This window comes from Pleurodeles waltl, chromosome 8 (genome assembly GCF_031143425.1).
Source record: "Pleurodeles waltl isolate 20211129_DDA chromosome 8, aPleWal1.hap1.20221129, whole genome shotgun sequence".
In the NCBI taxonomy this organism is placed as follows: Eukaryota; Metazoa; Chordata; class Amphibia; order Caudata; family Salamandridae; genus Pleurodeles; species Pleurodeles waltl.
This window is the reverse complement of record NC_090447.1, coordinates 346,883,915-346,905,329: the sequence shown is the minus strand read 5'-3', so window position 1 is coordinate 346,905,329 and position 21,415 is coordinate 346,883,915. Positions and strand designations below refer to the sequence as shown.

The 21,415-nt window shown below is 46.5% G+C and overlaps 1 protein-coding gene across 3 annotated transcripts in view; it reads left to right on the top strand.

Moving 5' to 3' along the window:
* The window catches only part of DDX3X (DEAD-box helicase 3 X-linked), a 346,585-nt gene that overhangs the window by 51,981 nt on the left and 273,189 nt on the right, over window positions 1-21,415 (top strand). Inside the window, exon 4 of one of the 3 annotated variants that reach the window (XM_069204207.1) lies at window positions 7,119-7,178. The exons of the other annotated variants lie outside the window; for them this stretch is intronic. Within the exon in view, the coding sequence (XP_069060308.1) occupies window positions 7,119-7,178 (60 nt within the window). The remainder of the gene's footprint in view (window positions 1-7,118; window positions 7,179-21,415) is intronic. 3 annotated transcript variants of the gene reach the window in all.

Genomic DNA, 21,415 nt, shown 5'->3' with positions numbered 1-21,415 from the left:
TCTCATTATGTAAGTGCTCTGATAATAGCCTCTCTGATTATGTCAGGGCTACTACCATAGTAGGGCTTAAATACTTGCAGTTTCAATCCCTACTGTAACAATTTCCTTATTTTGCCACCTTTCTGCAGATCTGCATACTGGGGCTGGAGGAAGCAGTAAGCAATAGTTCTAGGGCTGGAATGCCTTTGAGTCTGCAAACCTACTAACCTGCATGTTTTAAAGATTTTTACCAGCTTCTCTCTAATATTTTCCCATAATAAGAAAGGTTGGACATTTACTCCTGACAATGGCAGAATTAGAACTTCTTCCAGGGTTGGGAAGAAAGTGGCTGGAGGGAAAATGAACTTGCAAATGCTCAATAGATTTTTACATGAGCAAATCTACACATCGTATTTACCCATGCTAAAATACAGTTCACAAATATTTTACAGGGTACAACATATACCATGGGTGCACTTTTGTGACTTTCTTTAAGAATTTGGGGCCACATGTAGGTAGGTTCAGATTTGCGACCTGCAAATTGCGAGTCGCAAATCCGAATGTAGGATGGTGTCCCTGACACCATCTGTGATTCGCAAGGGCTTCGCAAATGCCCACCTCATGAATAATCATGAGGTGGGTCGCAATTTGCGACCCCCTCGCGAATGGCGGCCCTCACAGGGATGGTGGCCTGCTGGAGACAGCAGACCACCATGTCTGTGACTGCTTTTCAATAAAGCAGTTTTTTTTTTTGTAATGCAGCCCGTTTTCCTTAAAGGAAAACGAGATGCATAACAAAAATGAAAAATGAAACGTTTTCGTTTCATTTTTTCAGAGCAGGCAGTGGTCCACAGGACCACTGCCTGCTCTGAAAAAATGTTTACAGTGACATTCACAATGGGGAAGGGGTCCCATGTGGATCCCTTCCCTTTTGCGAAAGTGTTAGCACCCATTTGAAATGGGTGCAAACTGCGATTGGTTTGCACCCGCGTTCGCGGTCACAAAACAATCCTACATTGCACTGCGAGTCGCAATTAGGAAGGGAACACCCCTTACTAATTGCGAGTCGCAAACCCGTTTTGCGATTCGGTAACCAGGTTACCGAATCGCAAAACTGGGTTTGTGCATCGCAGTGTGCTTTTTGCATGTCGCAAACAGCGAAAGTCGCTGTTTGCGACATGCAAAAAGCTACCTACATGTGGGTCTTGGTCCCTAATTAGGTCTGGTGTTAACAAAGACATTTTGTTTTTATTAAACTTCTATTTCTCTCTCTTTCGGCCGGCTTTACTGTGAGTGATCGCATTCTGCTCTTCCACAAGGAGCATATTGCCACACAAAGTAGTTTTGTTCAGTGTCAGGAACTACAGTGGCAATCAGTGACGTAACTAAACTGGAGGGTGCCCCTTTGTAAAGAACATGGAGGAGCCCCCTCTCCAGACTCACTCAGGGCAGGTGCTGTGCTGAAGGGGCCCCCTGGAGGGCGGCTGCGGGGCCTTTGTTATGCCACTGGTGTACTTTTAGAGAGTTCAAAAACTTTTTTGGGGGGGTTTGCCAGTGTTTGTTACAATGTTGAGGGCCTGGTAGCTCCCACAACAATAAAGTGTTACAAAAGCCATGTCAAAACAAGACACGCATTGATGAAACTAAAAGACTTATAAAAATATGTCAGATCAGTTGGCTTTGTCAGTGTTTGTTTATTTTCATGCTTCCCATAATCGTGTTGAAAATGGTTACACTGATTTTCCATTAGAAATATTTTTGGGAAATACTAGCATGCATCAACACATTTGACTAAATGACACTTCATTTGCATATAATCAGAGAGCATTCTGGCAGCATTAAACTTAGCCTCATAGCCTAAACTTTTCAAACATGTGTATACACGTTATTTTTTTTTTGTACTGGAACCAACGTCAGTAGTGAAGTGTGACCTTAAAACATTTATTTACAGCACTCACCCTAATAATGAAGACTTTCAAATAATGAACCATAAATACAAGTTCGAACAGCATTAACTTTTGGAAACACATTAACTCAACTGCAGAGAGTTCCACTCTCTGTAATCAGGCAGCCAAAGGGTTTGTGCTGCAGGGGGTTGGGCCTACTTGTCCCAAGGACAAAGTAAACATAAAAACTTGTAGCCCTTGACCCCAAACAAGATGTCCCGGGCGTCGGGCGATAGGAATTCCACATCCCTGGTAATATTGGGCGATATGAGCTGCATTGATCTTGAGGTTTCTTGGGGATGGCTACTACACTTTTCCAGAGGTCGGCGTGTTTTTTTTGGGGGGGGGGGTGCTCATTTGTAATCCCTGTACTTTCTTATTCACTACCTTGCAGTCTTACTCGGGCAACTTAATCTATACCCCCTGTTAGAGCACTTCAAAATGTCAACAGTGCATTGTTCTTCCTCTGGTCTTCATAGAAAACCACAACAATGACCCTCTCTCTCATGACTCCTACTTCCACATCCTCATTCACTGCTACCTGTGCTTTCAGGGAAATTACATTAAATTATGCAAGATGTATATCGGTCATTGAGTGCTGAGTTTTAATACGGAATGTTTCCCTGTGGAAAACTGGTGGTCTAGTTTCCTCACTATCATTTTGCTGTGAATGGCAGTGTAATTGTGTGGCATGGCACAATTTCTCAAAGAAAGCGTGATGAAAAATTGTGCTGTTACTTTAAATTTCTCTTGGGCATATTCTACAAGATGCAAACAGATGGTTAAAAGTCGCCCCCCCCCCCTTCTTGATCTTTGAGCCAGGGGTTAATAGATCGAACGCATGCAAACTTGTGGTGCATTTGTTTGCCAAAATTGTTCTCCGTTCTCTCCCCAAGCCTTTGTGGGACCCTGAATGATGATCTGGAACTGAAGATCGTGTACTTGGTGTTGGATAATGTTCTTTGAAGTCCCATCTGGAGGGCATATGGTGCCACTGGATGTCACTGGTGTTCTGCTGGTTGAAGGTTTCCTGGTCGGTCCCAATCATGGAAGGCATAAGGTTACAAATTTATCATAAATATTGTAACATGTAGCATCTTATCTGTGTAGTCACTAGGTGAAAGCCTTAGAGTTTGGTTTTGGGGGGGGAGGAGGTGGTGGCTGGGCGAAATTGCAGTTTTCCTTTCGAAAGAGCAGTCTACCTTGTCCAGTAATTGGCTCATCGTCTTAACATTGAGAAGGCTGCATACCCTTGCAAGAAAGGGTTGATGTTGAACCAGGAGTGGAATGTGTAGATGACATGATCCCTCGAGACTGGACTGAGATCCCGTTAGCCCATGGATTCTAAACGAGAGTAATGCATGCCTTCCCTTCTGCCTGTTGGAAGTGATTTGATTTGGTAGGGGAAATCAAGGCCCCACTGCTTTCGGACAGTTGTGCTGACTAGTCTAAGATGTCTGCCCAGCAGTAAAACAGTTATCTTGCCCAGGAGAAAACACAGACTGATCATAGAGCTGTTAATTTTGAAGGCTGAGCCTATTCTGTCCATGGAACTATGCTGATGCTGTCTGGGTGAACCTGCCATTTCAGCAGTCCGCATTTGTTCTGTAAACCAGTGGATGACTCCTTACAGGCCATAAAATCAACGTGATGTGGCAAAATTGCCAGCTCGTAGGGGTATTTCCATGATAGTCCTAAGCACTGAATAGTTCCGCATGCCTGCGGGGACCCCGGAGCACTGATCTGAAATGTATTCTTAAGTGCAGATACCAGCCTTTTTTTTTTTTTAATATATTTTTTTTTTATAAAGGGCCTGTAAAAAACCACTTAAGAATAACAGTGTGCAGCCTATGTGAAGAGCTACACAGACCAAATTGTTGGAAAAAAAACGATAGCTGGCGAAACGGCCGTCGACGTCGAGCGATGCCTCTTTCTCGACGGTGAGTCGGTCCTCGACGGCGAACACGTTGGCACCGTTCCTATGTCGTTTATGAGCAGTTCTGGCAGATGTTCCAGAGGAAACAGGGAGAGCCCTGGTAGAAGACTGACCTTCTCCTCGCTCTGTGGCAGATTGACCACTTATTCTCCTGTCCTCTCTTGCCTGAAGTGGAATTTTCTCCCTATCGCGAAGAGTTCTTCTGGAAAAAGTTCTACAGATGTCACAGGAGTCAGGTTTGTGACTGGATGGTAGGCAAATTATACAGACCTGGTGTGGGTCTGTTTTAGCCTTTTTCCTGCCACAAGAAGAACATTTATCAAAAAGTGAAGGCATTCTAAAAATAGAAAAACCTTAAATTTCTGTCAGAACTTGACAGGAAAGGCTAGCAAGTGTTCACTCAAGATAAGACGTCGAGTGAAATTGAAATTCAAAAGGTTTTAATTGAATTTTCTGTCAAAAGCTTGACCCCCAAAAAAAAAAGCTTGGCGACTGCGAGACCGTGAGTAGTCAGAGTTGCCCCCACAGCGACGCCTGCAGAGGGAATCCCGAGGCTCCCCCTGACCGTGACTGCCTGCTCCTCAGATCCCGACGCCTGGTAAAGGCTCTGCACCCGCAGGACCTGAAGGATCCGAACTCCAGTGCAGGAGTGACCCCCCCCCCCCCCCGGAGGCCCTCTCCCTTGCCCAGGTGGTGGCTACCCCGAGGAGTCCCCCGCCCTTCTCCCCCCCCCCCCCCCCCCCCCCCCCCCCGCCTGCCTGCATCGCTGAAGAGACCCCTTGGTCCCCCATTGATTTCAATTACAAACCCGACGCTTGTTTGCACACTGCACCCAGCCGCCCCCGTGCTGCTGAGGGTGTACTTTCTGTGTGGACTTGTTGTGTCCCCCCCCACCCCCTCCCCCCCCGCCTCCATCGCTGAAGAGACCCCTTGGTCCCCCATTGATTTCAATTACAAACCCGACGCTTGTTTGCACACTGCACCCAGCCGCCCCCGTGCTGCTGAGGGTGTACTTTCTGTGTGGACTTGTCGTGTCGTCCCCCCCCCCCCCGTGCCCTACAAAACCCCCCTGGTCTGCCCTCCGAAGACACCGGTTCTTAACCTGCTGGCAGACTGGAACCGGGGCACCCCCTTCTCCATTGAAGCCTATGCGTTTTGGGCACCACTTTGACCGCTGCACCTGACCGGCCCTGAGCTGCTGGTGTGGTAACTTTGGGGTTGCTCTGAACCCCCAACGGTGGGCTACCTTGGACCCAAACTTGAATCCCGTAGGTGGTTTACTTACCTGCAAAAATTAACAAACTCTTACTCCCCCTAGGAACTGTTGAAAATTGCACTAAGTGTCTAGTTTTAAAATAGCTATATGTGATTTATGTGAAAAGTATATATGCTATTTTGCTAATTCAAAGTTCCTAAAGTACTTAAACCTGCAATACCTTTCAGTTGAAGTATTACATGTAAAATTTGAACCTGTGGTTCCTAAAATAAACTAAGAAAATATAGTTTTCTATACAAAAACCTATTGGCCTGGAATTGTCTGTGTGTTCGTCATTTATTGCTTGTGTATGTACAACAAATGCTTAACACTACTCCTTTGATAAGCCTACTGCTCGACCACACTACCACAAAATAGAGCATTAGTATTATCTTTTGCCACTATCTTACCTCTAAGGGGAACCCTTGGACTCTGCATACTATTCCTTACATTGAAATAGTGCATAGAGCCAACTTCCTACAACATCCATGCTCATTTTTTGTTTTTTTATTATTGCCCCCGGCGCAATTCGCGCAATCCGATTTAGCCTGATGCCCCATTTCGCCCCCCTAACATTAGCACATTAAGCATGAACAGAATAGGACGACTGGCCACTTCAATATTTCCTCCTCGCGTTTTAAACCTCGTAATCGAATGTCAGAGGGGTACAGAAAGTTAAATAATCAAAATTGTTTAAGGTACTGTTCTGGTCCCAGTGCGAGACACTGAACTGTACAGATCACGTCAGTGCAGTAAGTTAAACATATAAAATTCTCAACATAATGAGTAAATTTTGTTTGGCTTTCGTCCACGCCACGAGCCCAGATGGCAAGGTGCCTGACGTTGCACCTTAAGACAGTTCTCGAACTTCAGTATACAGAATTTACCAGTCGGATTTGAATTTTCACCTTTTAAACGTAGTACAGACCATCATGTAAAATGCTGCTGGTTAGCACCTTGGGACCTGCTTTTTAGGTATGTAGCTTGACATTGGTCATATTCACGTTATTGCCGTACCGTTCAAGAGCCTACTTATCTCCCCCCTCATAACACAAGCCGATCTATGGCCAAGGAAGGCAAGCAGCCGGTGCGCTAAAGGTGTAGTGCTTATTAGCGTGTGTACGCCCTCTAACCATTTTTTTTTTTTCATGGTAGTGTTGTATGCACGTCTTAAATTCTTGCCATGCTTCATTGCTGTCTGGATCATTAACTTTTTAAGTGCTTGCCATTCAGCCTTCATTATGCCAGTTTTCGTTAGCGGCTGTGAATTGTTCGAGGAGCAAGGGTGAAAAGTGCCAATATCACTTGAGGGTCCGCCGTAGACGTTTATATGCCACATTGTCTTCAAATATTAGCATATTTGAAGTGTAAATATATTTGGGGAAAATAATTTTTTGGGGGAAAAAAGGAGCTTCTTTAAACTATCTTTGTTTTTGACAGATCATTCAGTTACCGAATGTAGATATACTTGTACTGATTTCAATGTCCATTTCTTTGGTTGCTCTCCGAGGGATTAGAGGGGCGGGTGTAGGGTATGCATGGACATACCACTTAATATTTGAGGTGTTTTTAAGCTGCGCCTTTTCTTCTAAAATGGTTTAATCAAACTCGTGTTTTTCATAAGCACTGTTGGAATGTCTGCGCTACAGATTTTTTTTTTTTGCTTGTTTCGGTAATGCTTCAAGCAAGATTCTCGTGTTCGCAAATGATGATTTGACAGTAACTAGATACTAGTGTATGCATGCTGTCGTTTAACTATTGCTTGTGCTGTAAATTTAAAAGGCAATGCTTGTAACGCCAAAGCTTCAGAACAGCAAGACTGTCATACCCTGAAGGTAGTCTCTGGAAATGCTAGCTTGCTAGGTGCTGAAATTGTTGCACTCGCTGTATTTTGTATTACTTGAAGACCTCTGCAGAATCTTGAGGACCTTCAATTGGAAAGTTTTTTTTTTTTTTGGCTTATCTGACTGCAGTATCACAGGAGTTTTATGACTCTTTACAGCAGGAAGTGCCTGTAACGACTTGAGAACCCTCTCTCGAGCAGGTCTGCCAGCAAGAAGCTGTAAGTTGATCCTAGCAATGCAGTTCCTTTCCTAATTTTAAACTGTTTAACAGAATTTCATGTTTTGTAATGAACGTTTACGTTGTTCTGTTTCAAGTCTGGGAGCGTAATCGTACAGCACTTTAGTACGTCAAACATATTGAAGAACGTTTTTTTTTTTTTTTTTTTTTTTTTTTTTTAAAGAAACCATTTGAAAGGGAGGTGCACACAAATTAGGGTCGTAACTAGTTTCTTGGGCGGTTTGTTGGTAGTCTAGATATTTAAAATATATGACAACAGAGGCATACATTTAAAAGATTCTTTCATAGCGTCTGATTTTTATTGCTCTTATCTCAGTGCTGCTTACAGATAGGTACAGTCAAGAAAACATTCGTGTTTTTAAACTCTATCCATTTTGTTGTCTGGAAGTTGCTGCGACCCAATAACTGAAACCCAAGAGGTTGTTTTTTTCTTCTTCTTCCCCTTAAAGGGGTGCTGGGAAGGGTGTGGAGAAGATGCTTGGTGATTTGAAGGAGGTGTGAGTTGGTTAATGGCTTTGTTTCGGATTTGATTATATAAAGGAATGTGATGGTCATAAATATAAGCGGACGTATTTTTTTGCAAGTCCTGTAAAAAAAAAAAAAAAAAACTATTCACAGTAATGCTTATAAAAGGCAGCTTTATTTCCCTCTTAGATTTAGACAAACTGGACTTTGACAGCCCTTAAATTTTCTTTAAAAAAAAAAAGGTGCGGTGAAAGAAGGGCATACTCTTTACAGTGCTCTGTTAGCTTCCTTAAAAGCGTGAACTTTTCCAGAATTTAGTGTCATTTTGTTCTGCTTGGTAAAGCAAAATAGCCCCTAAACATTACATTTTTGGCTTTTTCGTTATTTTGAAGAACTGTTTATTCTTGACTAATGGTTTCACTCTTCAGACAATGTTTCTGTAGAAGAGGTAAATTTAATTACTATATTTTAAGAAACCCATTTCCCCGTGGCTAATCGTGTCAGCATGGTTTGACAAGTCCAATGGTATTGGAAATAAGGCTAAAGTTAAGTCGATTTCTGTTTCACCATTGGACACGCAAACGCCTGCAAGAAGGCATAAAAATGGCAAGGTAATAAGTTTGTGGACAGAACTGCATAGCTCAGTAAGCAAAAGGCCTTCTTGGTAAGCCAGGAGAAAGTGCCAAGTTTGTTTTACGGTCCCAAACTGGCAAATGGGAGAGTAGGGAGGTACTACTTTCAGACATTTCCTTGGGGCTCTGGTTTAGGTGTTTTTAGAACTATTCTTAATTTGCATGCTATACATTATTCTGCCGACTTGTGGTCTGGAATCTTATCCGAGTTTTGGTTTAACTTGGAGAGTCCATGGACAATGGTCTTATGATGACGTGCTATGAGGTAAGTGTAGAATAGCTGAAACTGGTACCGGTCAGTTAGCCGTTTCTTATTCAGCAGTGGCTTTTGACGATAACATCTGCTGTCCCAGGGCCGTAGTACTTCTGCAAGCCAGTTGGATAACCATGTTACTCCCTTTGTATACTCCTGGAATTAAGTCTAAGCACTCCAGTATTGCCTAAGGAGGTTGAAGGGGGAAGTACAAACTAGGAGTGTTAAATTCATGTAATTTGCTTTCGCTTAACTCTGCAAAATTTTAGCTAAATGATGTGAAACACTAATGTCTTTTACTCAAGTATTGGAACTTTCATAGATTCTGTAGGAAAGTACCATCTTGCCTGGCATGTTACCCCCATTTTTACTGTTTTTTTTTTTTTAATGTGTCACTGGGATCCTGCTAGTCAGGACCCCAGTGCTAATAAAGTATGCCCTGTATGTGTTCCCTGTGTGGTGCCTAACTATATCACTGAAGTTCTGGTTAGCAGAGCTTCAGTGTTTATGCTCTCTCTGCTTTTAAAATTGTCACTGCAGGCTAGTGACTAATTTTACCCTTTCTCATTGGCACACTGGAACACCCTTATAATTCCCTTGTATTTAGTACCTAGGTACCCAGCGTATTGGGGTTCCAGGAGATCCCTATGGGCTGCAGCATTTCTTTTGCCACCCATAGGGAGCTCAGGCAATTCTTACACAGGACTGCCACTGTAGCCTGAGTGAAACAACGCCCACGTTACTTCACAGCCATTTTTACATTGCACTTAAGTAACTTATAAGTCACATATGTCTAACCCTCACTTGGTGATGGTTAGGTGCAAAGTTACTTAGTGTGTGGGCACCCTGGCACTTGCCTCGCTTGGCTACCAATCCTCCTAACCTAGTAGCCAAACCTCCTTTTCTGGCTATTTAGGGTCTCTGCTTTGGGGAATTCTTCAGATAACGAATGCAGGAGCTCACCAGAGTTCCTCTGCATATCCCTCTTCACCTTCTACCAAGGATCGACCGCTGACTGCTCCAGGATGCCTGCAAAACCGCAACAAAGTAGCAATATTACTACCAGCAGCATTGTAGCGCCTAATCCTGCCAGCTTTCTCAACTGTTTCCAGGTGGTGCATGCTCTGGGGGTAGCCTGCCTTCACCCTGCACCAGAAGCTCTGAAGAAATCTCCCATGGGTTGACGGAATCTTCCCCCTGCTAACGCAGGCACCAAAAGACTGCTTAACTGGTCCTCTGGGTCCCCTCTCATCCTAACGAGCGTAGTCCCTGGAACACAGCAACTCTGTCCAAGTGACTCCCACAGTCCAGTGACTCTTCAGTCCAAGTTTGGTGGAGGTAAGTCCTTGCCTCCCCATGCTAGACTGCAAAGCTGTGTATCGCGTGATTTGTAGCTGCTCCGGCTCCTGTGCACTCTTCCAGGATTTCCTTCATGCACAGCCTAGCCTGGGTCCCCAGCACTCCGTCCTGCAGTGCACAACCCTCTGAGTTGGACTCTGGTTCACTATTCTTCTAAGTGCCTGTTGGGGTACTTCTGCGGGTGCTGCCTGCTTCTGTGAGGGCTCTCTGAGTTGCTAAGTGCCACCTCTGCTCCTCCTCCAAAAGGCGACTTCCTGGTCCTCAGCAGCACCCAAAAACCTCTGCTGCGACCCGGTTTACTGCTCAAAAAGCCATGTCTTGAGGTGCTTTTTGAAAGTTAGGAGGTCCTGGGTCTTGCGTAGGTTGGTGGTGAGGGAGTTCCAGGTCTTGGCGGCGAGGTGGGAGAAGGATCTGCTGTCTGAGGTGGTGCGTTGGATGCAGGGGACTGTAGCGAGGTCAGTGTAGCAGAGAGGTCGAGTAGGTGTGTGGAAGTTTACTCGTTCGTTAAGGTAGGCTGGTCCAGTGTCGTGGAGGGATTTGTGAGCGTGGATAAGGACTTTGAAGATGATCCTTTTGCTGATGGGCAGCCAGTGTAGGGATCTGAGGTGAGTGGAGATGTTTGTGGTGGGGGGAGGTTAAGGATGAGACGTGCGGCTGCGTTCTGGATTTGCTAGAGTTTTTGCTGAAGCTTGGCTGTGGTACCAGTATAGAAGGCGTTGACAATGGCTATTGTCTAGAATTAATACACACACCTCCAAATATCTCACCAAGGTCACACAAACTATCTACAGAACAAATCAGTCTGTTGCAAGAAGAGGTCCAATCTCTACTACTCAAACAAGCAATAGAATTGGTGCCACAATCTCAAATAGGGACAGGAGTTTACTCACTATATTTTCTAATTTCACCCCCCCCCCCCCCCCAAATGGCACCCTCAGGCCAATATTAGACCTCAGGACCCTTAATCTTTACATCTTGTCGGAACATTTTCACATGGTAACTTTACAGGATGTTCCACTGCTACAAAAACAAAATTTCATGACCGCATTAGACCTCAAAGATGCGTATTTCCATAGACCCATCCATCCTGCACACACAAAATATCTCCGGTCTTTCATTCAAGGAAAGCGCTACCAGTTCAAAGTATTGCCCTTTGGAATAACCGCTCCAAGTGTATTCACAAAGTGCTTACCAGTAGTCGCAGCCTACCTAAGAAGACAACATATACATGTCTTTCCATATTTAGACGATAGCTGATAAAATCAAAAAGTCATACTCAATGCCAAGATCATACACATTATGTAATACAAACCTTGCACACATTAGGGTTCTCAAACTAACAAAAATCACACCTTAACAGCACAAATGCATCAGTATTTGGGTGCAATACTGTAAGGAAATGCCTCCTTGGCATGGTTACCCCCTGACTTGTTGCCTTTGCTGATGCTATGTTTTGATTTGAAAGTGTGCTGAGGCCTGCTAACCAGGCCCCAGCACCAGTGTTCTTTCCCTAACCTGTACTTTTGTTTTCACAATTGGCACACCCTGGCATCCAGGTAAGTCCCTTGTAACTGGTACCCCTGGTACCAAGGGCCCTGATGCCAGGGAAGGTCTCTAAGGGCTGCAGCATAACTTATGCCACCCTGGGGACCCCTCACTCAGCACAGACACACTGCTTGCCAGCTTGTGTGTGCTGGTGAGGACAAAACGAGTAAGTCGACATGGCACTCCCTTCAGGGTGCCATGCCAACCTCACACTGCCTGTGCAGTATAGATAAGTTACCCCTCTAGCAGGCCTTACAGCCCTTAAGGCAGGGTGCACTATACCATAGGTGAGGGCACCAGTGCATGAGCACTGTGCCCCTACAGTGTCTAAGCAAAACCTTAGACATTGTAAGTGCAGGGTAGCCATAAGAGTATATGGTCTGGGAGTCTGTCAAACACGAACTCTACAGCACCATAATGGCTACACTGAAAACTGGGAAGTTTGGTATCAAATTCTCAGCACAATAAATGCACACTGATGCCAGTGTACATTTTATTGTAACATACACCCCAGAGAAACCTTAACCAACTACCTGTGTAGGCTGACTGGTTTTAGCAGCCTGCCACACTCGAGACAGGTTGCTGGCCCCATGGGGAGAGTGCCTTTGTCACTCTGTGGCTAGTAACAAAGCCTGCACTGGGTGGAGATGCTTATCACTTCCCCCTTGCAGGAGCTGTAACACCTGGCGGTGAGTCTCAAAGGCTCACCCCCTTTGTTACAGCACCACAGGGCATTCCAGCTAGTGGAGTTGCCCGCCCCCTCCGGCCACGGCTCCACTTTTGGTGGCAAGGCCGGAGTAGATAATGAGAAACACAAGGAGGAGTCACTGGCCAGACAGGACAGCCCCTAAGGCAACCTGAGCTGAAGTGACTCTGACTTTTAGGAATCCTCCATCTTGCAGATGGAGGATCCCCCCAATAGGGATAGGAATGTGACCCCCTCCCCTTGGGAGGAGGCACAAAGAGGGTGTAGCCACCCTCAGGGCTAGTAGCCATTGGCTACTGCCCTCCCTGACCTAAACACACCCCTAAATTCTGTATTTAGGGGCTCCCCTAAACCTAGGAACTCAGATTCCTGCAACCTAAGAAGAAGAGGACTGCTAAGCTGAAAAACCCTGCAGAGAAGACGGAGACACCAACTGCTTTGGCCCCAGCTCAACTGGCCTGTCTCTCTCCCCCCCCCCCACCCCCCCTCTGAAGAAACTGCTCCAGCGACGCTCTCCCCAGGGATCAGCGACCTCTGAATCCTCAGAGGACTGCCCTGCTCTAGAAGGACCAAGAAACTCCTGAGAACAGCGGATCTGTTCACCCAAGACTGCAACTTTGTTTCCAAAGAAGCAACTTCAAGACAACTGCGTTTCCCGCCGGAAGCGTGAGACTTTCTACTCTGCACCCGACGCCCCCGGCTCGGCTTGTGGAGAAACAACACTTCAGGAAGGACTCCCCGGCAACTACGAGACTGTGAGTAGCCAGAGTTCCCCCCGTGAGCCCCCACAGCGACGCCTGCCGAGGAAATCCCGAGGCTCTCCCTGACCGCGACTGCCTGACTCCCAGATCCCCACGCCTGGAAAAGACTCTGCACCCGCAGCCCCCAGGACCTGAAAGATCGGAACTCCAGTGCAGGAGTGACCCCCAGGAGGCCCTCTCCCCTGCCCAGGTGGTGGCTACCCCGAGGAGCCCCCCCCCCCCCCTTGCCTGCCTGCATCGCGGAAGAGACTCCTTGGTCTCCCATTGATTTACATTGGAAACCCGACGCGTGTTTGCACACTGCACCCGGCCACCCCGTGCTGCTGAGGGTGTACTTTATGTGCTAACTTGTGTCCCCCCCCCCCCCACCCGGTGCTCTACAAAACCCCCCTAGTCTGCCCTCCGAAGACGCGGGTACTTACCTGCTGGCAGATTGGAACCGGGGCACCCCTTTCTCCATTGAAGCCTATGCGTTTTGGGCAGCACTTTGAACTCTGCACCTGACTGGCCCTGAGCTGCTGGTGTGGTAAGTTTGGGGTTGCTCTGAACCCCCAACGGTGGGCTACCTTGGACCCAAACTTGAACCCCCGTAGGTGGTTTACTTACCAACAAAAACTAACAAATACTTACCTCCCCCAGGAACTGTTGAAAATTGCACTAAGTGTCTAGTTTTAAAATAGCTATGATTTATTTGAAAAGTATATATGCTATTGTGATTATTCAAAGTTCCTAAAGTAGTTACCTACAATACCTTTCATTTAAAGTATTACATGTAAAATTTGAACCTGTGGTTCTTAAAATAAACTAAGAAAATATATTTTTCTATACAAAAACCTATTGGCCTGGAATGGTCTGAGTGTGTGTTCCTCATTTATTGCTTGTGTATGTACAACAAATGCTTAACACTACTCCTTTGATAAGCCTACTGCTTGACCACACTACCACAAAATAGAGCATTAGTATGATCTCTTTTTGCCACTATCTTCCCTCTAAGGGGAACCCTTGGACTCTGTGCATACTATTCCTTACTTTGAAATAGTGCATACAGAGCCAGCTTCCTACAAATACTAAATACTCAGCAAGTTCTAACGTGTCCAAATACACAAATGATACAAGCTTTCCAAAATATAATCGCACAAATACAGACAAATTAGTGATACACTGTCACATTGGTCATGAACATTTTAGGAATTATGGCATCTAGTCTTGCGTGTGGAACAATTGCAATGCCTAACATGCGGCCCTTACAACAGTGCCTTGCACAACAATGGTCACGGGCACATGGTCAACTTCAATATCTAGTGTTGATAGACCGCCAAACGTGCATGTCCCTTCAGTGGTGGAATTTCACAAATTTAAGCAAAGGGTGGCCATTTCAAGACCCTGTGCCTCAGACCATAACTACAACAGAAGCGTCAATGATTGGTTGGGGAGCTCACCTAAACTATCAACATTCAAGGGCAATGGGATGTCAAACACAAACAGCTACACATAAACCACTTGGAGTTATGAGCTGTCTTTCTAGCACTCAAAGCCTTTCAACCTCTTCTCACACAGAAGAATGTTCTTATCAAAACAGACACCATGACAGAAGCCATTTACCACTCCAGGCACAGTATTACAGCTTTGGACTGGTGAAGTACTGTCCAAACCAACCCTGCAATGAGTAAAAGCAACCTCTGACACGTGTTTCCCTCTCATTAGAGCTCACCAGAGAGGTTTAGCTTTGTCCAGACACAAGGGAGCACCCAGTATAAGTCAAAACCAATCCCTTTCAGGGTCAGGGTTAGGGTGACGCATACAGCTTGGCAAGGTTGACACTGTGTCAAACCTTCTATTTAAGACCTGACATACATCACCGCACAGACTAAGCGCTGTCACTGCTTGATACCAAACATGCCCAAGTTTGGAATTACCATTATGTAGCTGGACATAGGTAGTGACCTGTGTCCAGTGCACGGGTAAAAGTGCTTCCCTGCACTTACGAAGTCCAGGAAAATGGAGCTGGAGTTTGTAGGGACACCTCTGCTCATGCAGGGGTGCCCTCACACACAGGCACTTGCACCCTATCCTCCGGGCTAGGAGAGCCTGCCATTAGGGGTTACTTAGTGACCTGTAGTGAAAGGGTGCATGCACCTTTTTGCAAAGGCTGCAGACACATTTTGCATGGGCTCCTATGGGTGGCACAATACATGCGGCAGCCCATTAGGGAACACCTGGTGCCCCAATGCCCTGGGTACCTAAGCACCATATACCAGGGACTTATACAGGGGCACCAGTATGCCAATTGTGGGGTGTCTTAAGTCCTTAGCAACCAAATTTAGAGGGAGAGAGCAGTCACTTGGGTCCTGGTTAGCAGGATCCCAGTGAACAGTCAAACACACTAACGGCAGGCAAAATGTGGGGGTAACCATGCCAAAAAGAGGCTACTTTCCTACAGCAATGACAAAAATACCCTGAAGGGGGGGGAAACAGTAAGCAACACCTGTCTAAAGTCTACCCTGGAAGTGGCAGGTACATCCAACAGGCAACTCTGTATTGGGGCTATGCTCAGACATGTATGGTTGGGTGTAGGAGGCTGGCCTGGTGTGTTGCCAACGTATGGTGTTGGCACCCTATGAGATTCAGGAAACCCTTACTAGTAAGTGTTAGTATCTAGGAAGCCATGCTCTGGTGGTAGCTGTGGTGAGCAGCCAAGACTGATCTAGGAGTGTGAAATACTTGCCATACCACAGAAGTCAAACAGTAACTTATCAAACAAAAAAGGAACCACAGTGTTGCAAAAATAGTTACTTTATTATAGTAACACTGAACCAGAATACCCCCCCTTTTTTTTTCTTCCAGAGGTATGTACACTCAATCACATGTAAGTACTAGGAATTAGCATAAAAACATTAGAAATAGCAAGGGCCCTATAGGGTGGTCCAAACCATAGACAAAAAAAGTGGAATGCGAGAATGGGTCCCCCACCAGAGAACATGGAGTAGTTAGCACAGGGCTGCAAGAGTATAGAACCCCAAGACCTATCTAGAAGACCCCCAGTGACCAGGAGAGCAGAGGTAAGTTACCTGGTTGTCCCATAGGCTAACACCAGGACTTAGAGTAATGCAAGAACAGTACCAGGCTGGTGGAACCAAATGGTAGATTTCAGGTGAAAAGGAAATGTAAAAGAAAGGACAGAAATCCAGTCCCCGTAGGAGTGTCCAGGAGGAAATGCCCACTCATCTGGATCAAGGTCCAGGTTGACAGTGGTGTTTGAAGGCCAGCCATGGAGTCCAGGAGCTGCAGAGAAGTCTCTGAAGTCACCTAGGAGCTGTACCTCAATGGTTGCTGGATTGCAGACAGGTCAAAGGTCAGGCAGGACTACCACCACCACCAAGCTCAAGCAAATGCCCCTGGAGGTGTTGGAGATTGCGGAGCTGAAGAGGACCAGCAAGGTCCTTGGGACTCAATCCTTGGAGGGGAGTATGGGCTGACCCTAAGAAGACAGGACAGCCAGGAGAAAGTTGTAGCGCCCCAGGAGCCAGCCACTAGCAGCAGGTACAGTAAGTGAGGCCCAGGCAGGACCCCTGAGGAATCCCATGTTGCTGGAGTAGCAGAGTGGAAACTGTCCTTGCAGAGGTAGTATACTAGAGGGTGGGCTACTTGGAGTCTTAAGATCCCTCAGAGCAGGAGTAAACAAGCCTTTGTTGCTGCACCAGTTTCAGTGCACAGGGTTTTCATCCTGAAGGAAGAAGCAGGGGCTCACTGTCTCTTGTTTGACAATACCCAGAGGACCCCCTGAAAACCAGCATCTGTATTGGAGAATCTTGTCCAGGAGGGTAAACGTCTTTCAAATAATTCACTCAAATGTGCCCTTGACCAAGTGGACACAGCTGCTAGGGGCATAAAGACAAGCATACTATTGTGTAAACGCAAGTGGCTGCATATATCTGCTTTAAGCAAGAAGTACAGCAGGCGCTCCATGTCCCTTTTGACAAGCATCTGTTTGGTCCCCTGGTGGGTCAGACATTAGAAAAAATAAAGGACACTGAGGCCGACAAATCCAGAGTGCTTCAAACTCACACTACTTGTGGTTCCTTTCAATGTCCGAACACAACACTACTATCAGATGCCTCTTACTTCCTATAGGCAACACAACATCAGACCTCACTTTCGAGGGGATATTACAAAGGCACACACAGAAGAAATATTTCTGGAGGGCATAGAAAGGGTGCCTCCTGTCATACCACACCCATCACTTCTAAACAGTGACTCGTTTCTCAAAACAACCTCCCCACCCCTCAAAACACCTGTTAGGGAAGACTACACATTTTCTTTCCTGCCTGGAAAACTGTAACAGACCAGTGGGTAATGGCTATTATTCAACATTGTAATTGTCTGGAGCTCACAAATCCCACCTCGGAGACAAACTCCATAGAGCACCAGACCTTGCTCAAACAAAAATTACAGGCTCTTGCAGAAAGGGACCATAGAGCTGATTCCTATGGAACAGCATAGTTTAGGAGTATACATCCGCATTCCCCAAAAAGATGGTTCATTCTGGCATAATTAGACCTCAGGCTGTTGAATTGTTATATCCTGTCGCAGCACTTCAACGCTGAAACTCTTCACTAAGCAATTCCCCTACTACAAGAGGGTGACTGTCTGCACTGGACTTAAAGGACGCTTAGTTCATATTCTAATACATCCAGCTTACTGAAAAAATACCTCAGGCTTGTGTTAGCACTTTAAACTGAATGTTTTACCTCCATCACCCTGTGTGTTCACCAAATGCTTAGCAGTTGTCGCAGCACATCTATGCAGACAGTATAAATTGTCTTCCCATATCAGGATGATTGGCTTATCAAAGCTAATACACATCAGTTGTGTCTTCAACACTAAGACCACTCTACAACTTAATCAGCTGGGGTTTACAATTAACATACAGCAATCACATCTTCATCCTTCAGATTCAGCCCCGTCTAGGGGCTGTTCCCAGTAAACTGGGATTAGCCTAGCCAAATGTAGACAGGATGCAGAACATAAGTGCTGCTGCAACAAATTTACCCCAATAAACTCAAGTAGGAACACTTCATGGCTTGATGACATGGCATCTTATATTACAGTGCCTGGAGACACTGAAGGCAGGGAGGACCCACCCCCAGCGGGTCAAAGGGGAAAAAGTCACGGGCAACTAGGGCAGAAGCAACACGTGAGTGAAGCCTATCATCTGACAGTGGGGGGAGGAGACGGTCCTCACAGGCACCGCAGCACGGCCAACCCAAGTATGGGACATAGAGCCGGTTAAGAATACACACAGGCGGCGCCACCCATCAGCAGACGGGCAGGCCCCTGAGACTTACAAAAGAGGGACCCTGGGGAGACCATACATGGTGGCAAGGGCGCTGGGGCTAGCAAGTCTTATCCCACTAGCGGTAAAGAAGAGGATATGGCGTAGAGAATTCATTGATATTTTCACTCTGCTAGAAATCCAGGTAGAAGGCCTAGACTTAACCACAGTGGACAAAAAGGAAGAGGAAGGAGAGGAATTTTGACAACTGACTGGATGCTTTTAGAATCCTGGCATGTATAATAGTTGAGAAATTCCCACATTGCGCAAAAGATCTGTGGCTCTATGAATCAAAAATTCACGAGGCACAGAGGCAGTTCATGGGGGACGCATGGCAAGACTATGATAAGGGTTTCCGGTTAAAAATGCAAGCGCACCCGGACATGGAATGGGACGAAGAGGACGTAGCAGGGTATATGCACAAAATGATGGTAGCAAGAGAGGCCAGGAACTGGGCTCACAAAGGCGAGCAGCCCTTTCGCGGGAGCTTCCAAAAAAGCAGGCATGGCAAGGCAAAGCCCTACCGAAAGAGGCAGCAATTCACACAGTGGAAAGGGCCCCAGACAGGGAGGACCGCTGCAGCAATATGCTACAAGTTTGAGAAGGACGAGTGCACGTGGGGTGCAGCTGCAAATTCAGACATGCATGCGGGGGGGAGGGGCACCACAGCAGAATGCAAAAAAGGGGGAGGGGGTAGTCTCAAACTGGAAAAAGATAAGAAATAGGCACGCCAACGCTGTAGCCTGGCTAGGGGAATACAGCAACCAACAAGATGTAAAACTAATATGTGAAGGATTTGAACAAGGTTTTAAAATACCATCCATGCTAGAATCTCACAACTCCAAACCAAAGAACCTGTGCTCAGCGAATACCCAGAGGTAGTAAAAGAAAAAAAAGAAAGAGATAGAGCTGGGGAGAGTAGAGGGCCTGCTTCCCACCCCTATCCCACAGGAGCTGATATCTCCGCTAGGAGTGGTCCCTAAAAAAGAGGCAGGCAAATTTAGGCTCATTCACCACCTGTCCTACCCAGAAGGCAAGTCAGTGAACGATGGCATTAACCCAGTACACTGCGCGGTAGGTTACACATCAGTAGATGATGCAGTAGATTTATTGCCTACAAAAGTGCGGGGCACGCTAATGGCGAAAGCAGACATCGAGGCAGCCTTTAGGCTGTTACCGGTGCACCCTGAAAGTTATCACCTACTGGGCTTCAATTTCGAGGGAAAAACTTACTTTGACAAAGCACTGCCAATGGGATGCTCCATTTCATGTGCCTACTTTGAGAAATTCAGCACCTTCCTTGAATGGGCATTACACAAGCAACACCCAAGGGGTGGCAAGCTGCACTACCTGTATGATTTCCTATTCATAGGCCAGCCTAGCGGGCCGGAAATTCAGGATCTACTAGACTCGTTTCAATCCCTATACGCGTCACTAGGCGTGCCGCTGGCAGAGGACAAAACCACAGGCCCAACCACCAAACTAGTGTTCCTGGGAATAGAGATGGACTCCAAAACAGGCACATCCAGCATGCATGCCACTAGACAAAGTCAAAGACCTACAGAGTAACATCAAGGGGTTGCTGGGGAAGCAGAAGGCCACCCTTGGGGACCTTCAAGAGTTCATAGGGAAACTGAATTTTGCTGCAAGAGTGATTCCCGCTGGCAAGGTATTTTCCAGGCGGCTCACCCAGCTGACCAAGGGGTTGGAGAGAACACCACCACGTAAGGTTGACACTAGGGGTAAAGCAGGATCTGCAGACATTTTTAGCAGATTTCAATAGTACAGTGATTTGGAGAGAAGGCTGGGTGTCAGCCAGGCAAATCGAACTGTACACTGATGCAGCAGGCAGCATAGGTTTCAGGGCACTATTGAAGGAAAGTGGTGCGCCATGAAGTGGCCCGAGTCCTGGACAACACACGGCCTCACAAAGAACATCACACTAGGAGTTATTCCCCATCAGTGTCCCTGACAATCTGGAGGAAACAGCTGAGAAACATGAAGCTCACATTATGGTCTGACAACAAGGCTGTGGTACACGACATCAACAGAGGGGCATCAGAGTGCAGTCGTTTTAAAACTATTGATACATGGTGTTTTTGCAACTGGAAAGCAACTTGGACATAAGAACGAGAAACGTGCAGGGTGCAGCAAACTCTAAAGCAGATGCCCTCTTGTTTCCAGATGTGAAAATTCAGGAGCTTGGCCCTGGAAGCAGAGGAGGAGATGACGCCATTCCCCCCCAGCCTGCGGGAACTGGTAGAGGGGACCTAACCACCCTAATAGCACACGCCCTGGCGCCCAAAACATCTAGGCGTCATGCGACATAAGCAAACAGAGTGCTAGCGGTGACAGGTTTACAGTTCTTTCAAGACCACGAGGAGTCACAAAAAGCAGTTGAGTGTTTCATACAATGGGCATTCACGCAAAAGAAAACGAAGTCCTGGGTGCAAGCCCACCTGACAGCAATAGCGCATTACAGCAAACTGGCAACAGGCAGGGATCCCTCAAACTCTCATTACATAAAGGCAGCAATGAAACAGTGGTGCAGGTTGGAGGGCCCAGCGCCAGACCAAAGACACCCAAAAGAATTTAGCACCCTGAAGCAACTGGTGGGAGCATTCAGGGGCATATGCCGCGACAACTTAGAGCGCACCCTCTTCAAAGCAGCTTTCACACTGGTGTTCTTTGGGGCCTTCAGGATGAGCGAACTAGTGGCCCCGGCAAAGACTGGGCACACAAAAGCAGGATTACAGAGGCAGGACGTGCGGATAGGCCAAGGAAACATGCTAATTATACTAAGAAAATTGAAAACTGACCAACTTGGGAAAGGGGCAAAAATGGAAGTGTGCCCAGTCTGCAACACACAGGAGCTCTTACAGTTCAGTCCCGAAGCACAGGCGGCGCTCCTAAAACAGGAGAATGGGGATTGCTTGAGTTTATTTCAATTCAAAACAGTACTCAGGAGGGCACTGACCAGGGTGGGGCTCCACGCCAGCAAACTTGGTACACACTCCTTCAGGAAAGGGGCAGCAACAACGGCAGCACGCCATGGTGTGCCAGAGCCAGGCATAAAAGCAATCGGGAGATGGAGCTCCAACGCCTACAAAGGCTAAATTAGGAAGCAGCATAGAGAAAACCGGCCCTAAAACGGCAACAGTCAT